Source organism: Pomacea canaliculata, linkage group LG13 (assembly GCF_003073045.1).
Source record: "Pomacea canaliculata isolate SZHN2017 linkage group LG13, ASM307304v1, whole genome shotgun sequence".
In the NCBI taxonomy this organism is placed as follows: domain Eukaryota; kingdom Metazoa; phylum Mollusca; class Gastropoda; order Architaenioglossa; family Ampullariidae; genus Pomacea; species Pomacea canaliculata.
Window position 1 is genome coordinate 21,616,996 of NC_037602.1, and position 22,370 is coordinate 21,639,365.

General features: G+C 36.1%; 3 protein-coding genes across 13 annotated transcripts in view; 1 reads left to right on the plus strand and 2 right to left on the minus strand.

The window, feature by feature from the left end:
• Positions 1–119: 119 nt before the first annotated feature.
• On the minus strand, positions 120–14,125 carry LOC112554592 (calcium/calmodulin-dependent protein kinase type IV-like). Of its 5 annotated transcripts, none has more exons than XM_025222449.1 (13): positions 13,925–14,125; positions 12,027–12,105; positions 11,191–11,253; positions 10,740–10,822; positions 9,494–9,566; positions 8,957–8,995; positions 8,551–8,602; positions 7,425–7,499; positions 7,021–7,096; positions 6,576–6,693; positions 6,144–6,302; positions 1,060–1,233; positions 120–786 (listed from the first exon to the last, which is right to left on the minus strand). In XM_025222449.1, exons 1-12 carry the CDS (start codon positions 14,017–14,019, stop codon positions 1,090–1,092), a joined length of 1,056 nt encoding a protein of 351 aa, XP_025078234.1. In that variant the 5' UTR covers positions 14,020–14,125; the 3' UTR covers positions 120–786; positions 1,060–1,089. The 5 variants fall into 5 exon arrangements, with proteins under 5 accessions (XP_025078234.1, XP_025078237.1, XP_025078236.1 ...); XM_025222452.1 differs by adding an exon at positions 4,706–4,800 and having other exon boundaries at positions 120–1,164; XM_025222453.1 differs by lacking the exon at positions 120–786 and adding an exon at positions 4,706–4,800 and having other exon boundaries at positions 1,099–1,233.
• Positions 14,126–14,259: 134 nt separating this feature from the next.
• LOC112554593 (protein pygopus-like) lies at positions 14,260–18,030 on the plus strand. Of its 4 annotated transcripts, none has more exons than XM_025222457.1 (5): positions 14,260–14,398; positions 15,553–15,627; positions 16,105–16,446; positions 16,716–16,838; positions 17,436–18,030. In XM_025222457.1, the coding sequence occupies exons 2-5, from the start codon at positions 15,556–15,558 to the stop codon at positions 17,439–17,441; spliced, it is 543 nt and encodes a 180-aa protein (XP_025078242.1). In that variant the 5' UTR covers positions 14,260–14,398; positions 15,553–15,555; the 3' UTR covers positions 17,442–18,030. The 4 variants fall into 4 exon arrangements, with proteins under 4 accessions (XP_025078242.1, XP_025078239.1, XP_025078240.1 ...); XM_025222455.1 differs by adding an exon at positions 15,204–15,287 and having other exon boundaries at positions 14,276–14,398; positions 16,716–18,030; XM_025222454.1 differs by having other exon boundaries at positions 16,716–18,030.
• A 954-nt stretch (positions 18,031–18,984) lies between these two features.
• The window catches only part of LOC112554589 (tubulin polyglutamylase ttll6-like), a 40,772-nt gene continuing 37,386 nt past the window's right edge, over positions 18,985–22,370 (minus strand). For all 4 annotated transcript variants that reach the window (XM_025222441.1, XM_025222440.1, XM_025222439.1 and 1 more), the window contains one exon: positions 18,985–22,151. In XM_025222441.1, coding sequence (XP_025078226.1) covers positions 21,898–22,151 — 254 coding nt within the window. In that variant the 3' untranslated portion in view covers positions 18,985–21,897. The remainder of the gene's footprint in view (positions 22,152–22,370) is intronic.

Consider the following 22,370-nt stretch of genomic DNA (forward strand, 5'->3'; position numbering starts at 1 on the left):
TGCATGATTCAATTAAATAAATCCTTAAGTAGATATTTAAAAACATTCCATATAATGTGTGAATGCATTGACGTGCTCTTTAGCATGTGTAAACATTCGTCAGTCGGTTAATCAATCAGTCAATGAAATCAATAAACTTTATTCCAACAGAATACACATTCAGCATTTGCTCTGTGGAAACAAAACTGAATACACACATGCATGCAGGTGAACTTTAGGTAAATAATGATCAAATTCAAAGGGCCTGTACAAGAACTTGAGGTGAATAATTACCAAACTAAACAGCCTGCACAAGAATTAGAGTTAAAGACTCGATCAAAAGCATGGTCTCAGTACGCTGCTATTAAAATATTGCTTTCTTAATCTAAAAACTTCTGCACTTTTTTGCACTTGGTCTTGAACTTCAATTTTGTTTGTTGTGTGTGGACTGATGTGGAATTTTTATGAAAACCTTGATCACAACAGTTGCATACACTATAAAGGTAAGCTTCTTGCATGCATTCAGTCATCAAATACTATACCTATAGAAGATAGAATAACATTTTGTTAAAAATCATATTAACCTCCAATAAAAAAGGTTCTTTGCTTGAGTTTCATATAAAGCTCATGAACGATATACGTTCATGATAAAGCTGTATTTGGGCTAAATACAAGAAAGGGAACAGTGGAAATTTGATGTTTTTAAGGCTTTAACAAGTAATAATTTTGCTGCATAAAACAAGGCACTTCATTCAATATTTAAAAACTGATGGATTGTGCAATACCGTCTTTTGTTGATAATGACTTCTGCAAAGGAGAAATATATAGGAAATAGATTCCAATAATGTTGGAAGATTTATTATGTCAGTTCATTCACACCTTTTCCAGCAATATAAATATATATACACACAAAGCTATATGTTTGGAAAACCTGCAAAAGTTTCCCTGAACATTTCAGTTAAATGTTGAAAATATCCTTGGAATGTTCAAGATGTTACAGACACCATAGTCGTTTTGCATAAATTGATATATGCAGAATACATAAGATCATGATTTCTAGAAGTTGAATTAGGAATGTACCTGTAGACTGAATGAGTTAACAGAAAGTGTTTATTGAGTGGAAGCCATTGCAGTGTCTTGCACTTCTTTGTCTCCACCTTCCTCTTGTTCCTCCAGATGGCGCTTCTGCAGGAAAGAGGAGAGTGGGATATTTGTGGTTGTCTTGGCAATGACAAGCATGGCATCTGTCACACACTGCACAAAAATGAGAAATAATGAACCAGAAAAATTAAGTGTTATAATAAACATGCTTGTTAATGAATATTGGCAGTGTCAGCGATGCTTTGCCAACTCACACAGACACCTATTTTGATAATCAAATGGTTTTGTTTAACAAGGTTTATAATTCTATAGGTGGCACAATCTTTACAAATCTCCCTAAATAAGTATTTGATCAAGTCATTTTGTCCCTTGATTGGTACTGGAGGAGCACATGGATAGATGTAGCAGCTGACAAGGCCTGTCACTCACACCTGTCTTAGGGAATAGTAAGCAGGTCCCACAAAGACAACCAGTTCACTCCTTCGTGCTTGTAAGCCAGTTCTTTTTCTGAGCACTGCAGCTTCAATCACCCTCCAGAGCACCTTGAGTACAATCTTAGTGTCCCATTAAATCACATGGCCAAGCCAAACCAGATTAGATTATGCTGCTTGACATAACAAGTAGGGGTCCCTGGTGCCTACAAGTGTGGCAACCATGTTTCAGTCTTTGTCTTTCTGTTTACTGTACAAGATCCGTAGCTGCCTCCTCAGGCACTCTCATAGATGCCTGGATTCTTCTCTCCATGTTGGCAAGCAGAGACCATGTTTCACATCCATAATGCAAGATTGGTACCATGAGGGACTAGTAAGCCTGATGTTACGGCTGCTCCAGACCCTGGCCAGCCTAGCCATTGCTGCTGTTGCAGTTATGCTCCTGATGTGGATATCTATTGTGGAGCTGCTGTCTCTGGCGAGGGAGTTCCTAAGTACATTTTAAGCTGTATTCCATCCATGAAGATATCTACTTTGCCATTGCCAATAACCACGACTTTACATCCTTACCACTTTGATAAGGTGGTGTTAGAGAAAATATAGAATAATTTTATCAGAACTGAAGAAATTTAGATACATTTCAAAGAAACATATATTAATGCTCCTGTTCACATTTAATTTTCTGAAAATTTGTAAATTGTTACCAATTGATGGGATTATTATAGCATACACAAACACAAAGAACTTTACATACTTTCCAGTAATGCTTAGCAGATTGACTTCCTTGCCTATGCATGTATGTGCGTGTGTTTTGTGTGCATTTGATGGATAACCAGATCAGAAATCAGTCTCAGTGGTAAAAAGTATGGTAGTATGGTAGTACTGCATTGAATGCACAACTAAAAACTAAAAAGTCTTGCATGTGATTTTGGCTTTTCAAGATATTTATACAATGTATTCAAAATGAACAGCTTGGCATCTTCAATCCCCCTCCACCTCCTGTAAGCAAATAGCTGTGGGTCAAGTTTTCTTCCTTTTTCATACGGTTTTCAAAATTTTGTTCAGTCTTCATTGCAAGGGAGGTGTACCATACATGTCAGACCTGTATTTTTTTTTAATCATGCTTTATGCTGCATTCATTTACATGCATATACATATATCCCTTGACTGGTACCAGTTGATGAGTGATTATGCAGGTCCATTATAACTGGTCATTGTGGGGAATAGCTGGATATAAGTGGTGGTGAGCAGGTCCTGGTTGGAATGACCAGTCCGTTCCTTCATGTTTGCAAACTAACTCTTTCTCTGTCCACCTAAGTGTCAGCTCTCCTTCAAAGATAGTTTTAGACTGTTATGCCATGTCACATGCCTGAATTAGACAAGCCTAAACTGCTTCACTTTGGTAAGAAGGGGTTCCTGCTGTACTATGAGGGTGGTGACTGTGATCTATACAGAGTCATTGGTTTTGCACTCTGTCAGAGATTTGGAGCAGCCTCATCAGACCTTGGTCTCTAAAGTCTGTATTCTCTTCACTGTGTGGACATATCTTGCATCCATATAGCAGAATGGAAGCTACCAGCTAATTCTACAGTCTGCACTTGCTAGCAAACCTGATGGATTTATCAAATCCCATCCAGAATGGCCATTGCTGCTGTTGCTGTTGTGATCCTGATGCTGTCTACCATGCAGCTAGCATCTTTGGAAAAGGTGGCTCCCAAGTACTTTGTACTTGTTGATTACCTCCTTAAGCTGTACTCTATACATTGTTAATGTCTGTTTTGTCAATGCGGTTGACATGAACCTTGATGTTGGTCTTGTCAGTGCTGGTTTCCATTCCATATGTATTCTCACTGTCAGTCTTTTATGGCCTTGCAGCTCAGGGTTGATGCCTGCCTTCAGATCTAGGTCATCATGAAGCATAGGCTGCATATGGGCCTGCCACCAGTGAAAACAGAGGCATGATGGTTGTGAAGGCTTTCTTGTATTACGTTGAAAGATTTTGAAGAGTACAGAGTTTAGGAGGTGCCCTTGACACACACTCACTGTTGTATGAAAGAAAGTTCCCATTCAGTTATCCAGTAATGTGCTGATCTTGTACAATACTTCAATGACTTACAAGACCCTCTTTGATGGAATTTTTGCATTTCGTGCCACAGTTCCTCATGCAAGATTCTGTCAAATGCTTTTTTTGCGTCAATAATGTTGTGATAAGTAATCCACAACTTTTAGTTTTTCTATCAGGAATTGAGAAGTGTATGTGTTCCTGACTGGCCTGAAGCAGTTTCTCAGCAGTGGAATTGTTGTGATTCTGAATTAATTTTAGCGTGATCACTTTCAGTATACTTTTTTATTATTTTGGGAGAGCACCCTGGCCTAGTGGTTAGTGCTCTTTACTTCAGAGCAGGTCAATCATGGTTTGAAGCTCCTGGACCTGTGACTGGAAAACTCTCTTCCCAATAACAGATGGGTACCTTATTTATGAGGCAGTAGGAGAGGGATGAGTACAACTTCCAAGTGCCAGATCCTGCACATGGTGGATGACCACAATTCACTGTAAAATAGGGGATCACAACACTTGGTGGATTACTACAACTCACTGTAAAATAGGTGATCACAAAAAATTGGAAAATGAGCTGTCAGCCTCCACAAGGTAGGAAATGGACATCAAGAGTGTAGCAAGGTGGAGGCTACGTGTTTCAATACATGGAGACCAATGCATGTCAACCAATGGAATAAGTTTAACTAAATGAAGTGATAAATGAAAGGTTGACAGTTAAATCGCAGATGGAAGAGTTCATGGTAGAAATTGATCTATGCAATATTGATTACCTGGCTCATATTAATATGTATGACTATAAAAGCAATTATTAATGAATATTACAAAAAAGGGTAAAGAAAAACACCTTTTCTTTCCTCTTGGCACTTATTTCATTATGAATTCATATAATTCATATTTTGACCAACTTTTCTCTTTTAAAAAAAGGTCATGCAAGCAAAATAAGCAAACACAGCATCAAGTGAATGAATGACAACTGTAACATCAAAATATAAATTTTAAAAATTCCTTTTTCACAGCAGTAAAAGTTACCACATGAGCAAAACTTGATCAGATCAAATTTAATGGCACAGAATTTTGTATCTGTGATTGGGGAAAACTGTAAACTGTCAAACAAAAACGCATTAACCATGCTTACAGGTGTTAAGTATAGATAAGAAGTGTGAAACATGTTTTCCTGGTCATTTAGAATTCCGGCTCATACTCCTCTTCTTTTGTCCTCATCTGTTTTAACTGCATTACCAGATAGTAAAACTCATAGACCGCTGCACACAAGGTTGAAAAGGTGGAAATAAAATCTTACGACACACACAAAGCAAAATCTGTAGATTTTCCATGTCCAAAGATGCACTTTTATGAGAAAAATGACTGAAGTTTTGAAGTGTTTGCCACATTAGGCTCTCTAGAGCAATATGGTGGAAGAGGTCTACTAACCATCCGGAATATGACCATATAGCCAGATTGTTCTGAATACAGCCTGTAGCAAGATGTAGCCAGATTGCTCTGCAGCCACACAGAGTTGATTTCTTTTTTCTTTTTGTAATTTGTTGACATTGAAGGTCTGTTATTTTCTTGGCTGAGGAATTTTTATTTATCAAACTGAATGGTTTTGGGGAATGAAAGTGTCTAGGAATATTACCTAATGGAGAACCTTATAACTTGTAGCATCAAGTTTGTTGATGACCTGAGCAGTTTTACCATTCCTGAATTTTGGAATCTTAATGTTCAGAGCAAAGTGAATATTACGAATTTAGAATTGGTAGCGGTCTGTGGAAGGTGTTGGTTGGCATTGCAAACACTTTGATGGGGCATCTGACCCCCGCATGAGACCTTTCTAGCAGGTGCATGAGTGAGTGTGGCTGACCCAAGCCTTGGTGTCTGGAATGTTCGGTGTGAGAGGGCCCATGTTGAACGAGTAGATGTGGGATGTTTCGAGATAACCCTTTGTACATTGTATATATAAGCGGTGAGAGTGAGAGTTAAAGAAGTTGCAGTCAGAGTGAATCAGTAGAGAGTTACGGAAGCTATTGTGTTGCCACATAGTTTGTTGTGTCAGGCTTGTGTCGCCTTTAGTCATCAAGTGCTCCTGTGGTCAGAGTTGTTAAGCTCGTGTCACTGAGGTCAGTAGCAGGGGTCGCTGATGATTGTGATTCTGGCATGTGTCGCTGATTTGCCAGCATGTATACGTGGACACTGCATGTTGTATAAAATTGTAAATGAAGTGCTTTGTTTGAAATATCTTCAACTGAAAAGACTCAGTTTCTTGGAGAGGTTGGCACCATAGATTTAGGACCCGAAACAAGCCATTGACAATGACATAGGTGCATGGGACTTATGCTTCGTCACTCAGTTTAATATGCCAACAACCATCACCAACAACCAATGTACCATAATAGTGCACAACGAACAACTAGACTGCTATACCTAAGAACAAGTGTATAATAGACAATGTGTGAGCTATAAGATCAAATTGGCAGTTATTAAGAAAACTCTAGCAAAGTGAGAAATAAGGCAGATTTCACTAAAAAGAGATTGTCTTCTCTTTTGTATAATCATAGCAAACTGATATGACAGACCTTGAGTTTGCGACGTGCGTTGAACAGCTTGATATTCTCCATAGTAGCCTCCATGTGTTCTGCATTGTAGGCAAAGCCCTTAACCCAGGGATGTCGCATGGCTTGAGCTGCAGTCATTCGCCTTTTTGGGTCAAGCACAAGCAAGCTCGTTACTAGATCCTGCAAAGAAACAGAAAAAAAAATTCCTAACTCTTTGGCTTTAGTTTTCATTTCATAACTGGGCAATAACTCTAATAAGATGTTAAATAACAGATATCTTATTTAATTATCTGTTTAAACAAACATGGAAACAGAACAAAGACATAGCTGCCATTTCAAAACATCTACCAATAACATAAATTGTTTTAGATCTATTACAATTTATTAACTAAATAAATTTAAATAAACTAATCCAAATTATAAATAATGCATAAATTAATAAATTAATCTGACCTTGGCATTTTCGCTTATATCTCCCCAATACTCTTCATGAAGCTTGTAATCACATTTGATGATCTTCTTGAACATTGTTCTTTCTTCTTCAGCAAAGAAGGGTTCATAGCCACATAACCTAGACAGTAAAAAAGACTCTCACAGTACTTATTAAAATACAACCAAAGTTTTTGCTGATGTAATCTATCACTGAAAATGTAGCACCTGTATATTCTGCAAACATACTTTAAAAAAATCCTGGGAGAGTTCTATTTCAAGTTCAGTCTATATTCAACCTTCTTTCTCATTTTTATTTCTCTATCAATGCCAAATCAAAAGACATTCTCTATGGATCATTACAAAATAATAACAAGTAAATATTGGTGCATAAAAACTATTTTGTGAAAGAAAGACAATAAAAAAAAATCCAGAAATGACTGCATTGAAAGAGCTTTGTATTACATACAGAATGTAAGCTATCACTCCAATAGCCCACATGTCCACAGCTGGAGTGTACCTCCCACCCTTTAATATCTCAGGAGCTGAAAGAAATGGTTCAAATGGTATTATCAATGTTAAAGAAACAACCACTCAAGATGTTAAACATGATGAAAGAATTTAACAAGTTCTATAAAAAGAAAAAAATTCTCTCAAATACAAATAACTTTATTGATAACCCTGTAGTTTACTGATGTCTTAAGGTTAGAAAATCATCTTTCTCATCCAATGATGTCTCTTGCGTATTATATGCTGATGAAGTACACATGAACTGACATCAAAAAATCTTACAGTTTCCTGTAAATCTTGATATGGGACTTTCAGCAAAATCATGTTCTCTCTGCATTTTAGTGAGAATAGTGAGGAACTCACCACAGTATCCAGGTGTTCCACAGACAGTTATCATCTGCACCTCAGGCCCAATCACAAAGGCAAGCCCAAAATCAGCTGTAAGCAAGTTGCAAAAAATGCTTAAAATCCATGGAAACACACGAAAACAGCAATTGTATACTCTCATGCACATACATTCAAACACAATACAGTGATACCTCGGTTCTCGAACATAATTCGTTCCGGGAGGACGGTCGAGAACCAAATTGTTCGAGAACCGAAGCAATGAACCCATAGGAAATATGGAAACTGGATTAATTCGTTCCCAAGCCCAGAAAATGCCTATTTATTGGCCTACACAACAAGAAATAAGAAATAAAAGTGTATTTATTAAAACAAAACAAAAATGTACTGTACAGTACAGTAAATTGTGTTTCATTTACTGTACTGTACCAACTTTATGGCAGGAGGGAATGAATGTGGAGGGAGGAGGGAAGGGGGATGGTTATTGTTTGAAGGGGAGTCCTCTTCAATAAAAACAGAGGGTAACTGCTCTTCGGGTGTTTCTGTTCTCTGTATCTTTTGCTGAGGAGAATCAGAATCTTGCTCTGCAGTTGCTTGTCTGATTTCTTTACGGAAGAATTTGTCAATTGTTTGCTGTTTTTTTCTCCTTTGCAAAATTTTGCGGAAAGTGGACATAACATTGATTAAAAATGTTAACTGCTCTATTTGCTACCACTTTATCAGGGTGATGTTGTTCAACAAAATTTGCGATTTCTGCCCATTTTGCACACATTTCATGACTCTTCCACAAAAGCGTGACTCTCTCTCTCTCTCACTCACACTGATGAGCAAGCAAGGCGCGCTGGGCCGATGAACGCCATTCGGCTCAACTCGGCTCATCTCGGACGTTCGGATGTTCGAGTTCCAAATATTTGTTCGATTCAAGACAAAATTTTCTCGAATTTCCTGGTCGAATACCGATTTGGTCGAAAGTCAAGGCGTTCGAGAACCGAGGTATCACTGTATTTCACAGTGACACATACACACATCACAGATACACAGCACATAGACCTCTTCACTATTAAAGCAAAACTTGAATACTCAAAGCAAAAGAAAGAAAGAAGCAGTCTATATTCATATGTGTGCAGTGTGTATATCTACATACCAATCTTTAGCTTAGAATCGTCTGCCATGCTTTCATACAGCAAGTTTTCAGGCTGCACAGAAGTACAATTAACATATGCTGGTAACTGGTTTGCATGCAGTCGTTTTATAAACTTTTGCTAAACTTCTGCTAATAATGCTCATGGTTGTAATATTTGTAATGATAGCTGAAAGACTGTTATCTTGAAAAAACTGCAAACAAATAAAAGTAATTGATGAGGCAATGTATATATGTGCTTATTTTGATATTGATTTCATAAACAAATAAACAAAAAAAAAAAAAACCCCAGACAAACAAAACCCCAAAACAATAATTAAAAAAAGGAGAACACAGATCACTGCCAACTTACTCTCCACTTCTATCTGTTATCAGTAATGAAATGCACACCGGTGAAGAAAAAAGTTACCTTTAGGTCTCTGTGGACTATTCCATTGGAGTGTAAATACTGGAATATAAAATTAGCAGTTTTCACTTACATCATCATGCAAACAGTATTAAAAAAATGGCTCAGTATATTAATATTCTCACAAAGAAATCCCCTAAAAGATATAAGATTCCTTAAATAATAAACTAGACTGATGAACTCTTAAAATAATTTAAACCAAACTAAGCCTAGATACTTCCCTAGAAAGGATTTAGGAAAAAACCACCATCATTATTATCTGCAACAAAGATTTATTGCATTTGATATCTGCAATCTCTCGATCTATTTGTTATATGACTTAAACGAGCTAATGCCTTGCGAAACAAATATGGGAACAAAATCTCGTAGCAAAAGCAAATGTTTGAAATTATACAAGCCTACTAACAGCCATTATATTAGCACTCTGCCAATAATAATTAATCTTCCAATCTTATTCTGTTATTTAGCAATTTCCCCTCTGTTGTTTGATCTAAAGATAAATTATGGTCCCTAAAAGCAAAATCTGAAAGATGTTTTTACATGAACACCATGAACCATGTCACGAATAGCCCTGGCAGCATCCTTCTCTGTGTAGTATCCCCTTGATACAATCCTGAAAATATATGACATCAAAGACAATTGTAAACGAATTTAGTTTAACTTGAATGAGCCTGTTTGCTGCATACTAACCTTTAAAAACATATTTAACTGTATTTTTTACCGAAAAACAAAACAGCTGACTTGAGCCTCAGCCTCTTCATTCGTAGAAACTTAGGAATTAGAAACACAATTAGAAACAGCAGCATCAGCAGCATGGGCAACTTATATTTAAATCTTTTATACCACACAATGATGCATGGGGCGCCAAGTAGTGTAGTGGTTAAAACACTTGCTTAACACCACTGCAGTGGTTCAGATCTTGTCTCGGGACACTGTATGTGACACCTGTCAACTAGGCTGGGCGTCAGGGGTTTTCTCTGAAGACTCTAGTTAACAGATGTCTGCACCACATCCTCAACATCAGATGGCCCGCGAAGATCTCCAATACAGACCTCTGGGAGAGAACCAATCAAAAACCAGCCAGCCAAGACATCAAGAAGTGGAAGCGGGGCTGGATCGATTTCACCCTGCGAAAGCTGGCCGACAATTTAATTAGACAAGATCTGGGCTGGAACCCACATGGGAGATGCAGGGTTGGTAGACCCAGACAGACATGGAGGAGATAGCATAGCAAGGCGGAGGCAGCTGGCATGACATGCATGGTCTCAAATGGAAAAGGATGCCCAGAACCGGGTCCGATGGTGTGGTGTAGTTGCAGCCCTATGCTCCACTGGGGGAACAATTAGAAGAAGAAGAATGTACGCTTACATGTTAGTTCTAAAAACTGTATGTTAGCTGGGTTTTTTGTGTACTTTAGTTGGTGTATAATGTCTGGTCTTGATATGTTTGCAGTAATAGATAACCACCATTTAGCCAAGTCATCCAGTGTTGACAGGGAGAATTCTACCAGTAAACTCTTACACTTTAATCCCATTTAATAAATGTTAGTCACGGTAATCCCCTTTAATTTATGGTAGTCACTTTAATTCCCTTTAAATGTTAGTCCCTTTAATCTACAAAAAGTCATTCATTCAGCTCACTCCTCTGCCACTGAGAACCTGAATTCAATCCTCAAAACCATACTTTTAAAATACCGGCTTAGCATGCATATCTCCAAAATTCAAGTGAATTAAAACTTAAGAAAGTTTAGGGGGACTTGAAGATCATCACTCTTGCATGTGATCACCTGTCAAAGAGTTCCCCTCCTGTTACTAGCTCAAGCACCAGAAAAATCTGTGTTGTTGATTCATAGACTTCTTTCAATCTGATCTGAAATGAAAGATCACTTTAGCCAGTGAATCAGTTCTGAAACTAGCTGAAACATTTCCTACACCAAGATAAAGATAGTTTATTGCTTAATACAAATGAATAATTTGTAAACTAGATGGATTTGTAACATTCAGTTCTACCACTCAATAAAAGAATAAGTCAAATTGTGTCCTTTATTATTTTAAACAAAATAGAAAAGTATTTCATAGTCATTGGTGTGACATTACATTTTATGCTACCCCTTTACTCAAATACCATCATTGCCACACTCCCCTACTGTCACTGACATGACGACAGTTTAAATAGCAAGCTGTATGGTTGTTAAGGCAGTGAAACATGTCATTATATTCTTTTTAAATATCACTTACAATGTGAGGATTGTCAAGGCGCAGCAGAACACCAATTTCAGACTGAACAACTTTCTTGTCCACCTGTAAGGAAAAAAAATCTGCATTTATCATCCTTATAGAGCAAATAACCTTACATTTTCATCAGATTTTCCAACAAAGCAGCAAGAAGCAACTGGTACAAATGATACTGCTAAAAAAATTAAATGGTATCTCTTCATTTCTTTTACAATATGCAGCAGGTACACGTACCTAAAGACAAATTAAGTATCATATATCCTTAAGACTTAAATCCTTACATCCTTGAAGACAATAATATGAAGGGATCCGGTTATCATGTTCATTGATAATAAAATCAAATAATATTCATTAGGCATGTCTCTTAAAATAACATGTTGTAAAATGTTCTAAGCATTGATAGAACCAATATACTGTATATGTATATATTGATATGACCCACTGAACCCTACTGGATGGTCCAGTGGCACAAAGGCCGGTGAGTGCATGTCACCAGTGCAGTGAAGATTGGCTGTCCTGCCTTTGTGATTGTCTCGGGTATGCAGTACTTTCTCTGCTTGAGGCATCTGTTTACAGGGCTGGCTGCCTTGCTGTAATATAGCTTTAGTTGTTGGCTCGATGTAAAACACCAGTTCTCTCCCTATTCCACTGAGCCATACAGCACAACATTGATACTTCATAAATCCTTTTATACTTCAAGGTTGTTGCTTTTTTAAAGTGCTTCTAATTAATTGTTCGATGAAAATCCAAGATGATAGATAGTTTGACAGTCTGAAAATTATGAACTGAGCAGCTGGATGTGTGTGCTTTATATAAAAGTTAGAAAATTTTAAACTCACCTTTTTGTCAATGATTTTGACAGCCCAGTTGATAGATGTTCCTGTCTGATTGCATTTGAAGACTGTGCATGTAGCACCACTGAAACATGGAAAATGAATTCAAAGTATTAGTTTTATTTGTCTTTATTAGTTTATAATACCAAACTAGGGTGCCTACACCATGTGAGATAGAATTTCAGATGGTGCAATGAAGAATGGATTGAGTCCATGGGTGAGGAGCCAGCTAGCTGCTAGTGTGCCTATTTCATGGCAGAGTTGATTTGTAGATTAGTTGTTTAGTGAGTGTATGACAGGAAGAGATGGGGGAACAAGCAAGTGAACGAGAAAGTCAGATATCAGCCGGCACTATCACAACTGTTATGATGTTTTTTGTTGGCTTTATTGTAGTGATTCAGGCAGGCAGGGAGTGTATATTTTCTCCACTTCCATCACTTGCAAATTTGACAGTTTGCCATCTTGAACCGCTTCGTTACATTTTGGATTCAGGATCAACGTGTATCAGCAGCGTGGACTAAAACCTTCTGATGTCTTGTGAACTGTTGTACACGGCCTTGGTGTTGAGGCGACGCCTCTGCCAGCAATCTGTGTGTGCATGCCAGACTTTGGAAGTTTCCATGGCAGTCCAGTCCATTAGACACTCAACTGGTTTGAGAACCGAAGTACGCAGCTGCCTCATGTGCTGACACTGGCCTCATGGCGGCTTCAAATCCCAGCTACCAACACTTTTCTCTATTATAGTTGTGTGCATGTGTGTGTGTGTGGATTGGGGGCGGGGACTGCATGTGTGCATTTCAATGTGTGTGTGTTATACATGCTTATACATGTTATACATGTCAGATTGGTAAAGCACGTTGAGCCGACTTGGGAATAGCGCCATGTAAACATCTAATTTTTTTTGTTGTTGTTGTTTATTTTGCTTTGCTGCGAAATGAGCATTCTTTTGAATGGATACCTGCGCATTATAAATAAACATCATCATCATCATCATCATATATCACTATGCAAAAGTGATAACACACTGTGGCAAAACTATGACTTGAAAAAATATAGCATGTTTATCTTTGAGTTGATAATTTTGTATGGGCTGCGAATGACGTTATAAATATCCAAATGGTCCACAGCAGAAAAAATGTTCTCCATCCTTTTAGCTGGATGTTTCTGTGATATTTGGACTAACTAATGGTCATAAGATGTAAGAAGCCAAATATTCATATATAATTAAGAGTAGAGACTATCACATTATCATGCATTTACTTGTCATAGATGGTTTTCACCATCTTCCCTAAAGAACTTTGTGCTAAGACTTTTTTGTATAGAAACATGGGTTCTGGAATCTCCTAGCCAATTTAATGGATTGAACAATATATGCAGATCAGAATACCGACAATTATTGACTAAAAATACTAAACCCAAGGCGCACAATCCAACATTTCTAGATCTCAGTGCTAATACCAAAAATCGCCTGCAATTACAAACATGTTACGAACCTTACTATATACTATATATAGCTTATATATACAGGCAACAGCAAAAAGAATCAATACTTAACAGGTATTTCTGCAAGTCTTGCTTTAATTTTTAAATATGTTAATTTATTTACTCATTTTTCTTTTTATGCTGTAAAACGAATTGTTTCTAATTCGTGCAATTCACATAAATCGCAAAGTTACTCGATCACGACTGTACATTTATATAAACATTAGATTTCTAATATACATTGAGAATGCTAACAAGGACTCATTATTTTGTCTGACATATTGCAAGAAATGTTGAAAACAGTAAACACAGCTCTACTGCTACTCGGTGTTGACCATTAAAACCGTCGCATTGAAAACAAATGTTACAATTTTCAAATATGTTAGTTTTCAAAAAGTTTTTTTTTTGGAAAGCGTACTCACCGCCCCAGTTCTTTTCCGATGGTGTACACCTCCTCAAAAGTTTTGTTTCGAATGCTTTCTCGCACCCAATAGTCAAGACGTTCGTGATGAGGCATAGTGGTGACTCAGTTTTACTGTCAAAACTTGATTCTGAGAAAGCATAACACTCCAAAGTTTGTTGCTATGGCCTGGTCGCCATTTGTAAGCGTCGCGATGCGACGTCATCAGATGCAATCATTTGATTGTTAGTAGAATTAGAAGAAACTAAAAATAATATATTCAAAAGATATAAATTACTAAATAAATCGCGTATTTCTGGATAATTTTATAATATAAATATTACAAAAATTGTCTGCAGTTCTGGAATTAATACAAAGGTAGCTTCAACTCTACCGCTCAGACGCGCTTTGGCTGAGTACAACAAATTTCTCAAACTACATTCTGACAGAAGTATCTGTAGTTTTGTGGTTAAAATACTTTAGGTTCTAGAAATAGGTGCGTATAAGACGTATTATATAAATATGCAAATAAAAATTATGTTTAATATGTTAAGGATTGATGACTAGCACAAGTTATTCAAACACGAAAATAGATGTAAAATAAACAACAAACTTGCATTATATACTACAGTATTATAAACGTCCGTGAAATAAACTGAATAGTTTTATTGAAGTTTATTGCAAAATTAGAACATCGACGTCCGATTGCTGTTCCATATCATTCATCATATCGCATTCATTATATCATATCGCATTCATCGAGACCTCAGTACTGTCCTCAAATTACTGAGTTCTATCACTGTAATAGCACTTCATTGCTCAACGCCGGGCGCAGTACAGGCACCAATTAACTAAATTGTTAACATTTTAATTAAGATCGTACTAATGTGGCATCCAAAATGTTACATGTGACAGTATGTAGTAAGGTTTAATACTGCCACTAACACAGTCATGATCAAGGGAGCTAAGGCAAAATTAAATAAAAGACACTAAGTATTCACTTTTTTGCATTTTGTAGAGACAGTGAGCGGAAAATTAATGGTGTATTGATTGTTATTCAGTGTTATTAATTTCTCATGATGAGTTATCTTTAGCTACTCTTCTGTTAAATGTCACTGTGAGTTGTTACAAGTGACACTTTGAGTGTTATTAACATGAATATGGAAAGATTAGCACTGATTTAGTTCGTTTTAATTATGAAAATGTCTTAGTTATAAGTGCATCAGTCAGAAATAATACACCAATAAACAGTAGTGTAAAAGGAGTGAAAGGGCATAAAAGGGGTAAATCAAAATTTTCAGGTTGTGCCTTACTAAGTAAGGAAAGAGATTGTGATAGATTTTGCCTTTCACAATTTCCAAAATTAGTTGTTTTAAAAAATAAATGTAAGTATACCTCTTACATTATTTAATGTTTTATAAACTTCTAAACTTATTTTAAGATGAAGCTTAACAAGATTTCTTTTAAACCAAAAAGAAGTTAATTTATATGATTAGCTTATCTGTTTTATTGAATATTATATATAAATGTTTAGTAAAACTAACATGATAATCTTTGTCATTATTTAGCAACCATGTTAAATGAGGAATGTCTTAAAGCTTTTCTTGACAGTGCTTGAATGAAATGTTGTTCAGAAGATGTTTATTACAGTGAATGACTGTTGGAGGTCGCTTCCATAGACATCAGATGCCACAAGACAGGAAAGACTCGTCAGCAGCTGACACAGTAAGATGCCTATCAACATCAAGATTAAGAAAGAGATAAAACAGTAGTCCAGTAGTACTAGTACATGTACAAATTTGTGGGAAGAACAGCATACAAAAAGGAATTTGTTAACTACATAGGGCAATGGGGCAAATCACTTCTATTTCTCATCTACTTAGGTTTATAAAGGTCTTGGAGATGGAAGATGTGAATTAGGGAAACAGGTAAATTGTTAATGTTATTGGGTCCACTGGTTGGGTATTAAATGAAAATGACTTAGTTGTTTACGTGAAGTAGACATATACAAAGAAGACAAATAGAGTTTTTTAATTATAACATAAAACAGCAGAAATCAGATGTCAGTTTTGAAAAGCTGTTGTGAAGAATATGTAACTGCAACTTACAGACAAGCTAATATAAAACTTGTAATTTTTTGCATAAACCATTTATATAAAATTTGCAACAAATTTATTTTTACAATATGTTTATTTTTTGCAGACTAAACACACCCTTGCAGAGTTACTGCCAGGGCCTGACCCCACCCCACCCCCTACAACTCCTAACAACAGCAAGACTTCTAACAATGGCAATAACAGCAACAACTCAAACAATGGAGGGGGCAGCAGCCGCAATTTCTTAGGTCAGAATGTTTTTGATGAAATACCTGGTCGACCGTCTCCAGGTATGCACATGCACAAGATGGGTCCACAAGTGCCAGCAATGCAGCCTAGCCATTCCCATGGGCCTGGGAAAGTCTATCCCCCTAACCAGCCTATGGTCTTCAATCCATCTAACCCCAATGCCCCGCCTATATATCCTTGTGGAGTATGCCACAAAGAAGTAAGTAAGATTGGTCTTTTGCTGGAAACATAATTGTTGACTATTTATTATCGATAAAGGGAAATTGTCTGTTGTTACAATGTTCCTGATGCATAGTGTGCTGATAGTAATACACTGCATAGATGAATGATATACTGTCTTTTGTCTACATTGTATTTCATAGTTATTGTATCATTTGTTATTATTTTATTAAGAATTGTTGCACAATTATAACACATTTTTATGCCTCCAGTATTATTACTGTATTTTTTTCCATGCTTTTTTAACAGGTGCATGAAAATGAGCAGGCAATCTTGTGTGAGAGCGGCTGTAACTTCTGGTTTCATCGTCTTTGCACAGGCTTGACAGAGGATGCTTTCACTATGCTCAAATCAGAAGTCTATGCAGAATGGGTGTGTGATAGGTGTCTTCACACTAAGAATATCCCACTACTCAAGGTTAAACCTTGAGAAATGCATTTGTATAGAAATATCTTCCATGAGTCCTGGATATTATTCAAATTACTTTAGCTGCCATAATTTTCATGAACTTTAAGGGCTCAGCAGTTACATTAAAATACCTGGTAGCACTGAAGTGACTGTTTTTGAAGCACTTGAAATGAGAAATGAACCATTGTCAGAAGGGCATTGATGGATGATAATGGGGGTTGTGAAAATGATGTTTCATGTTGTTTATTACAGTGTGAGTGGTGCCTTTTGATTGAGCCAACAGTAAAATGAAAGCCAGACATCCTTTTATGTGAAAGGCTAAAATGTGTGCGTGTGCGCACATTAGCGAACACTTGCAGTTTTTTAGTTGGTATTTTTTTTCATGACTGATCATTGCAAGTAAAGTGTATGATTGCATAGGGGCTGATTTTTAATGCTAGCATTAATATGTTAGTAATAGAGGCAGATTTTCAAAGCATGCTTATTAACATATAATATTGTACTCAATACTCATTGTGTTTTTGTGATTCATGTAGAATTTCTAATTGATTAATATTGCAGAAGTAGCTACAAATCCTACCCTTTGCAAACAGCTTTTTCTTCCCGCCACATTCTTCATTTCTGGACATCTAGCTGCATGGGAAGGAACTTTATTTTCCCCCATTGACTTAGGAGACAGATGCTGTATCATAGCAGTTAATGCTGTAATTTAGAAGTTTTATTGGTGAATTCTTTGTGGTGCAATATGTAGGCCTATTGTATACTTTGTTAAAAGTGAGGGTTTTATTGTCATTTAAACAATTGTGTTGACTATATTTGTTGCAAAGTTTATGTATCTTTCTTTATGGGAAGTTAAAACATTTACAAGTGGGGTTGGGGTGAAGGTTAAGAGTGTGGTTCATGAGTGAAATAATGGAGGAATGGGGTGAGCATGTACACAAACACATACATGCTACCAGATGGTGCAGTAGCTGGTGATAAGGAATAGATCTGGCTAGTTCATCTAGGACAATCTCCATACATCAGTACACATTGGTGGAGGGATGGGACCTCCACAAGAACAGGTTAAATGTAATAAAAAATGTTGAAGGTTACTTTTTATTCATGAATTTTTTTGTTAAAACTTTTTTTCCCTTTAATAAAAGTTAAAGAGAGATTTCTTGGCTGGTGTTTGATGCTGGTGACAAATATTTGTGAGAGAATGACATGCAGTATAATAATAAATGTAAAACAGATCCTTAGTATCAATAACACATATGTTGTTTTTAGAGGCAAGGGATTGACAATTTTGTGGACAGCAAGAGCATATTGTTCTGTCTGCTTGTGTTTACTGAGCATAACTGATATTAAGCACAAGGAAAAAATCTTTATCTGAAACAGGTAATAAACCTGTTTGGTGCCTGTAAATTTACTGTCATTTTTACATGCAGGTAGGCACTCCAAGACAGAATGTGGATCAAGGAGATCAAGCTCCATATGCATGTAGACCGAAAAAAAGTTAAAATGAGTTTAGTGCTTATTCGGAGAGCCAGATCACAACAGGCCTACACTGTATATCTTTATGGGGAAGATACACCTTAAACCAGGAATAACAATAAAAAATACTTATCACCTAAGTGCTTGAAAAGTGATAGCTTCCTAGTGGAAACATGTAATTCAGTCTTATAGCTTTCACAGTTATTGAGATCTGAACTACTCGGGTTTAACAAAGTTGAATATTCATCAAAGTTGTATGCATTGATTTTTGACAAGGCTTGTCATAATACTTGCATTATTTTTGGAAACATTTTTTGGAAGAGGTTACAGTGAAAAGAGAATAATTTTTGGCAAAAGGTGAGACAAAAATTCCATGTAGGACATGGTTTATAAAACAAACTACATTAATGTAGCATTTGATTAAAACAAAGTTCAGCCCAAGAGCGTCAAAATGAGTTAGTACAGAAAGATTAGAGCAAGACATAGACCCAATGTTCCTATAGAACACAGTCACAAAAGATGAATAAGTGTATATATATATCTGTGTGTGCAAAACTACTTCAAACTTTGGGATCTTATAAGGTTGCATAGTTTCCTAATGAAAGGATTACAAGCATGAAACATTAGAATTTTAGGAAAGCACTCAAAAGTTTATTATCTAAATTGCATGCTGTTTTCATGTAAATTACAACCTTCAGACATTAAAATTTTTTAATTATTCACCATAGACACATTATATAAAGGGAAAATTAATTACCAGAAGTCACTTTTAAAAAAAATAGGCACTCTTAAAAGATGGACAAATATTCTTCATTAAGCGCTCCCTTGGCAACCATCTTGTCTCCAGTTACAGCCAAGAACAATAAAACACATAGTTCTCAAAACCATCAAACTAATACTAAAAACTATAGTCTGTTTATTGTCACATTAACAGGACTGGAATGTCACTTGTGGTTGACATTTAGCATGCATCTGTTATACAATACTGCCCTGACATCCAGAACATGCAAATTTGGGTAATGCTGTATTTTCATACAAGCCATGATGACTTACTTGACTAATAGCAAAATAGCTCATTGGAAACAGTTTAGATTAAATTAAGGTTGATAATGCTTCAACCTGTGCGACAGATTTCTGGCAAATATTTTGGTACTTTGTGGTGAAACAAGGTACTGACAGTGTGAAACAGAGGCACACAGCATCAATATAAATAAGTAAAAACATGACATTTTCAGTATGAAAACATACATAGATCTAATATATTACCTGTTAAGATAGTTACATCAGAAGTTATTATAAAACAGCAATATATTTTAAATACATTAAACAGCATATTGTACACATGCCATAGGTATCATGAAGTGATAAATAATTGAAGAACTATATATCACAAGCAAAATACTGCTTTTAAAATTTACCACAGGTGTATTATTGTGTGTATAGTTTCTGGTATCACAAATTTTATTAAAACAGGCACACATTAGAAGACTATTGTCACAGACATCACAGAATACTTTAAATTATATTTGTAATATATATATGTACAAAGTATTGACTTACTTCTACACAGAAACTTGACAAACTTTGTGTGAAACTTCATAGTTTTTTGGAAAAAACCCTGCTGCCAAAGTAACTGAAAATTTAAGTTTCATATGAAAGTGCATGTTACAAGCATGCATATGATATTATTTATATTTTTACAAGTGTATGAGTGTTTGACACAAGTAATTATGCTGGTGCAATATATCAGTGGAACTGTTGGTACAAGTTTATATGTAAATGAAATATTTGTGATTGCCTACACAAGTGCTTGTCATGCATGGTTGTCCTTGGTAAGTTTGTATGCAATATTTATCATAAAGATTTTATCACTCAATCATCTTTAGACAATTTTCCTGAAGGAAAGAAAAAAAAGATGTAATTGGACTTTCTCGATCATTTTCAACATTTAATATGAAGTTGGGAAATATTTACCAAAAACATTCAAGTGGTACCATGCGTGGTTAAAAAAAAAAAAATTGCTTGATATATGTTTGAAACTAAATATATGCTGAAAGAGGTTTTCGAGATAACTTTGTAGCTGAGCTAGCCCTCTTTATCAGTAGTCTGACTATTCTGTAGACATCCTCTAACACATCAGTAGTCTGACTCTCCTGTAGGCATCCTCTCACACATCGCAAACACCACTCACCCTTTCCTGATGTTGCACGTATTATTCTTAGCACACCCAAGGCTATTATCCTCGCTATTATTCAATGCCAATTAGCAGATTCACATGTTCAAAAATTGTCAGATAACACCTGAAAGAAAGCATATTAAAGGCAAAAGCTTTGCTGTGCAGCAGTTTAAAGTATTTTCAAGTTCCTCAATTTTTATCAGAATCCACAGAAAGTAATCTCAGCTTTTTTCATAAGTCCAATTAATGGGTCTAACTTTGATATGTTTCCTCAAAAATTAAAAAAAACTTCAGTTTGTGGACATTTTCTGTTTTAGCTGCTTTCAATATCAGATGGTAGCATTCAAAACTTGTGTCTGTCTTAAAAGTTGTCACCTTTAAAGTCTGATAATTGTATTTTATTGATCACCAGTTTATATTGAGTATACGATAATGTTCTGTCTCAAAGTGTATAAAATATCAGATCCTACCTTTATCAAAACCTAATATGTCTGGGATTAAGAAAACTTGGACAAAGAAGTGAAAATCAACAAACATGATTAATAATAAAAAAAATTACATAAAATGTACCAAGTTTCAGCAAAATAAAATACAATCTGAAACACAAGCTCTGCATCTTTGTTCACACATCACAGGTTGATATATATATATCACATCATATCACAGTCGCAAATTTCAATGCTAATTTGGGGAAAGGTAGGGGGTAAAAAATCTTCACCACGTTCATTTCCAAAACTTACAAGTGAACTCTTAATACTGGCATTGAAAATTGAAATAGAATGTGCTCCTCATACCTTCAATGTAGTTCATTTGCAAGAATTAAAATGGCTTGCAGCTAAAAATAAATCACAAAAGCTGCATCAAGATTGAACTGGTAACACAGCAGAAAAAAACTTTTCTTGACCAGCACTAATTAAGTTGTAAGCCTGATAAAGTCATACCATCATCTTAACAAAAGATGACCATCCCAAAGTTAGGAAAAATCTTCGCTGATGACTGCATTTTTGTTTTGTTTTACTGTTAATGCAAAAGATGAAACTTTTTTGTTTTGGTTAAAAAAAGGACAATCCCTTAGATATCATGGTTGTAGCTGCTGGCACTTCTAAATAATGCTGATATGCCTGGTAGATATTGTGCTTAAGCTATTAGTGCTGCACTTAGGAACAGTTATAGCAAGAAAAACAATTTGGACAAGAAAGGCACTTTTTATTTTATTTCTGGTTGCCAAAGTATCTGGCACAAATGTATTTTTAATCTCAGGCTTATATATGTCAAGAGATCAGTGTCCTTGGTATAATACATTTAGAAATAAAAACAATGTTATTTTCTTCAGTTTTTCAAGATCGAGCCAGCACCAAACATTCCTAAACGTCAGCTAAGAACATATGCCTGGTTTTCTCGCATCTCAAGTTCTCGAAGTCTCACTGAATTTGTGACTCCCCTGACCCGCTGAGACCTTGTTGACCGATGGGACGGGATGGCATTGGTGGGACTGGATACACGAAAAGGATGGTGATTTGGCCATCCGGTGTGAGGTGACCCAATGTCAGGCCGTTGGAAAACTGGAGCTGGTGCTGATACCACTGATAAACCTGGTGGATGGATGACAAATCTTGTTCCAAGATCTGTAGTGAAAAAAAAAAAAAATCAGCACAGTACCAAATCCAATCTGCCACAAAGTGTTGGAAATCCATTTAATTGTCTTTTCCTTCTTCATAAATTTCATAGCTGTGTCACAAAATAGGTGAAAGGGAAAAGAGGCCATGTTGTCATCACAGGGTCTCACGAGACTTGTTGAAAACCTTCAGAAAAATTCTGTTCATATTCAAATCTACTTATTTGTA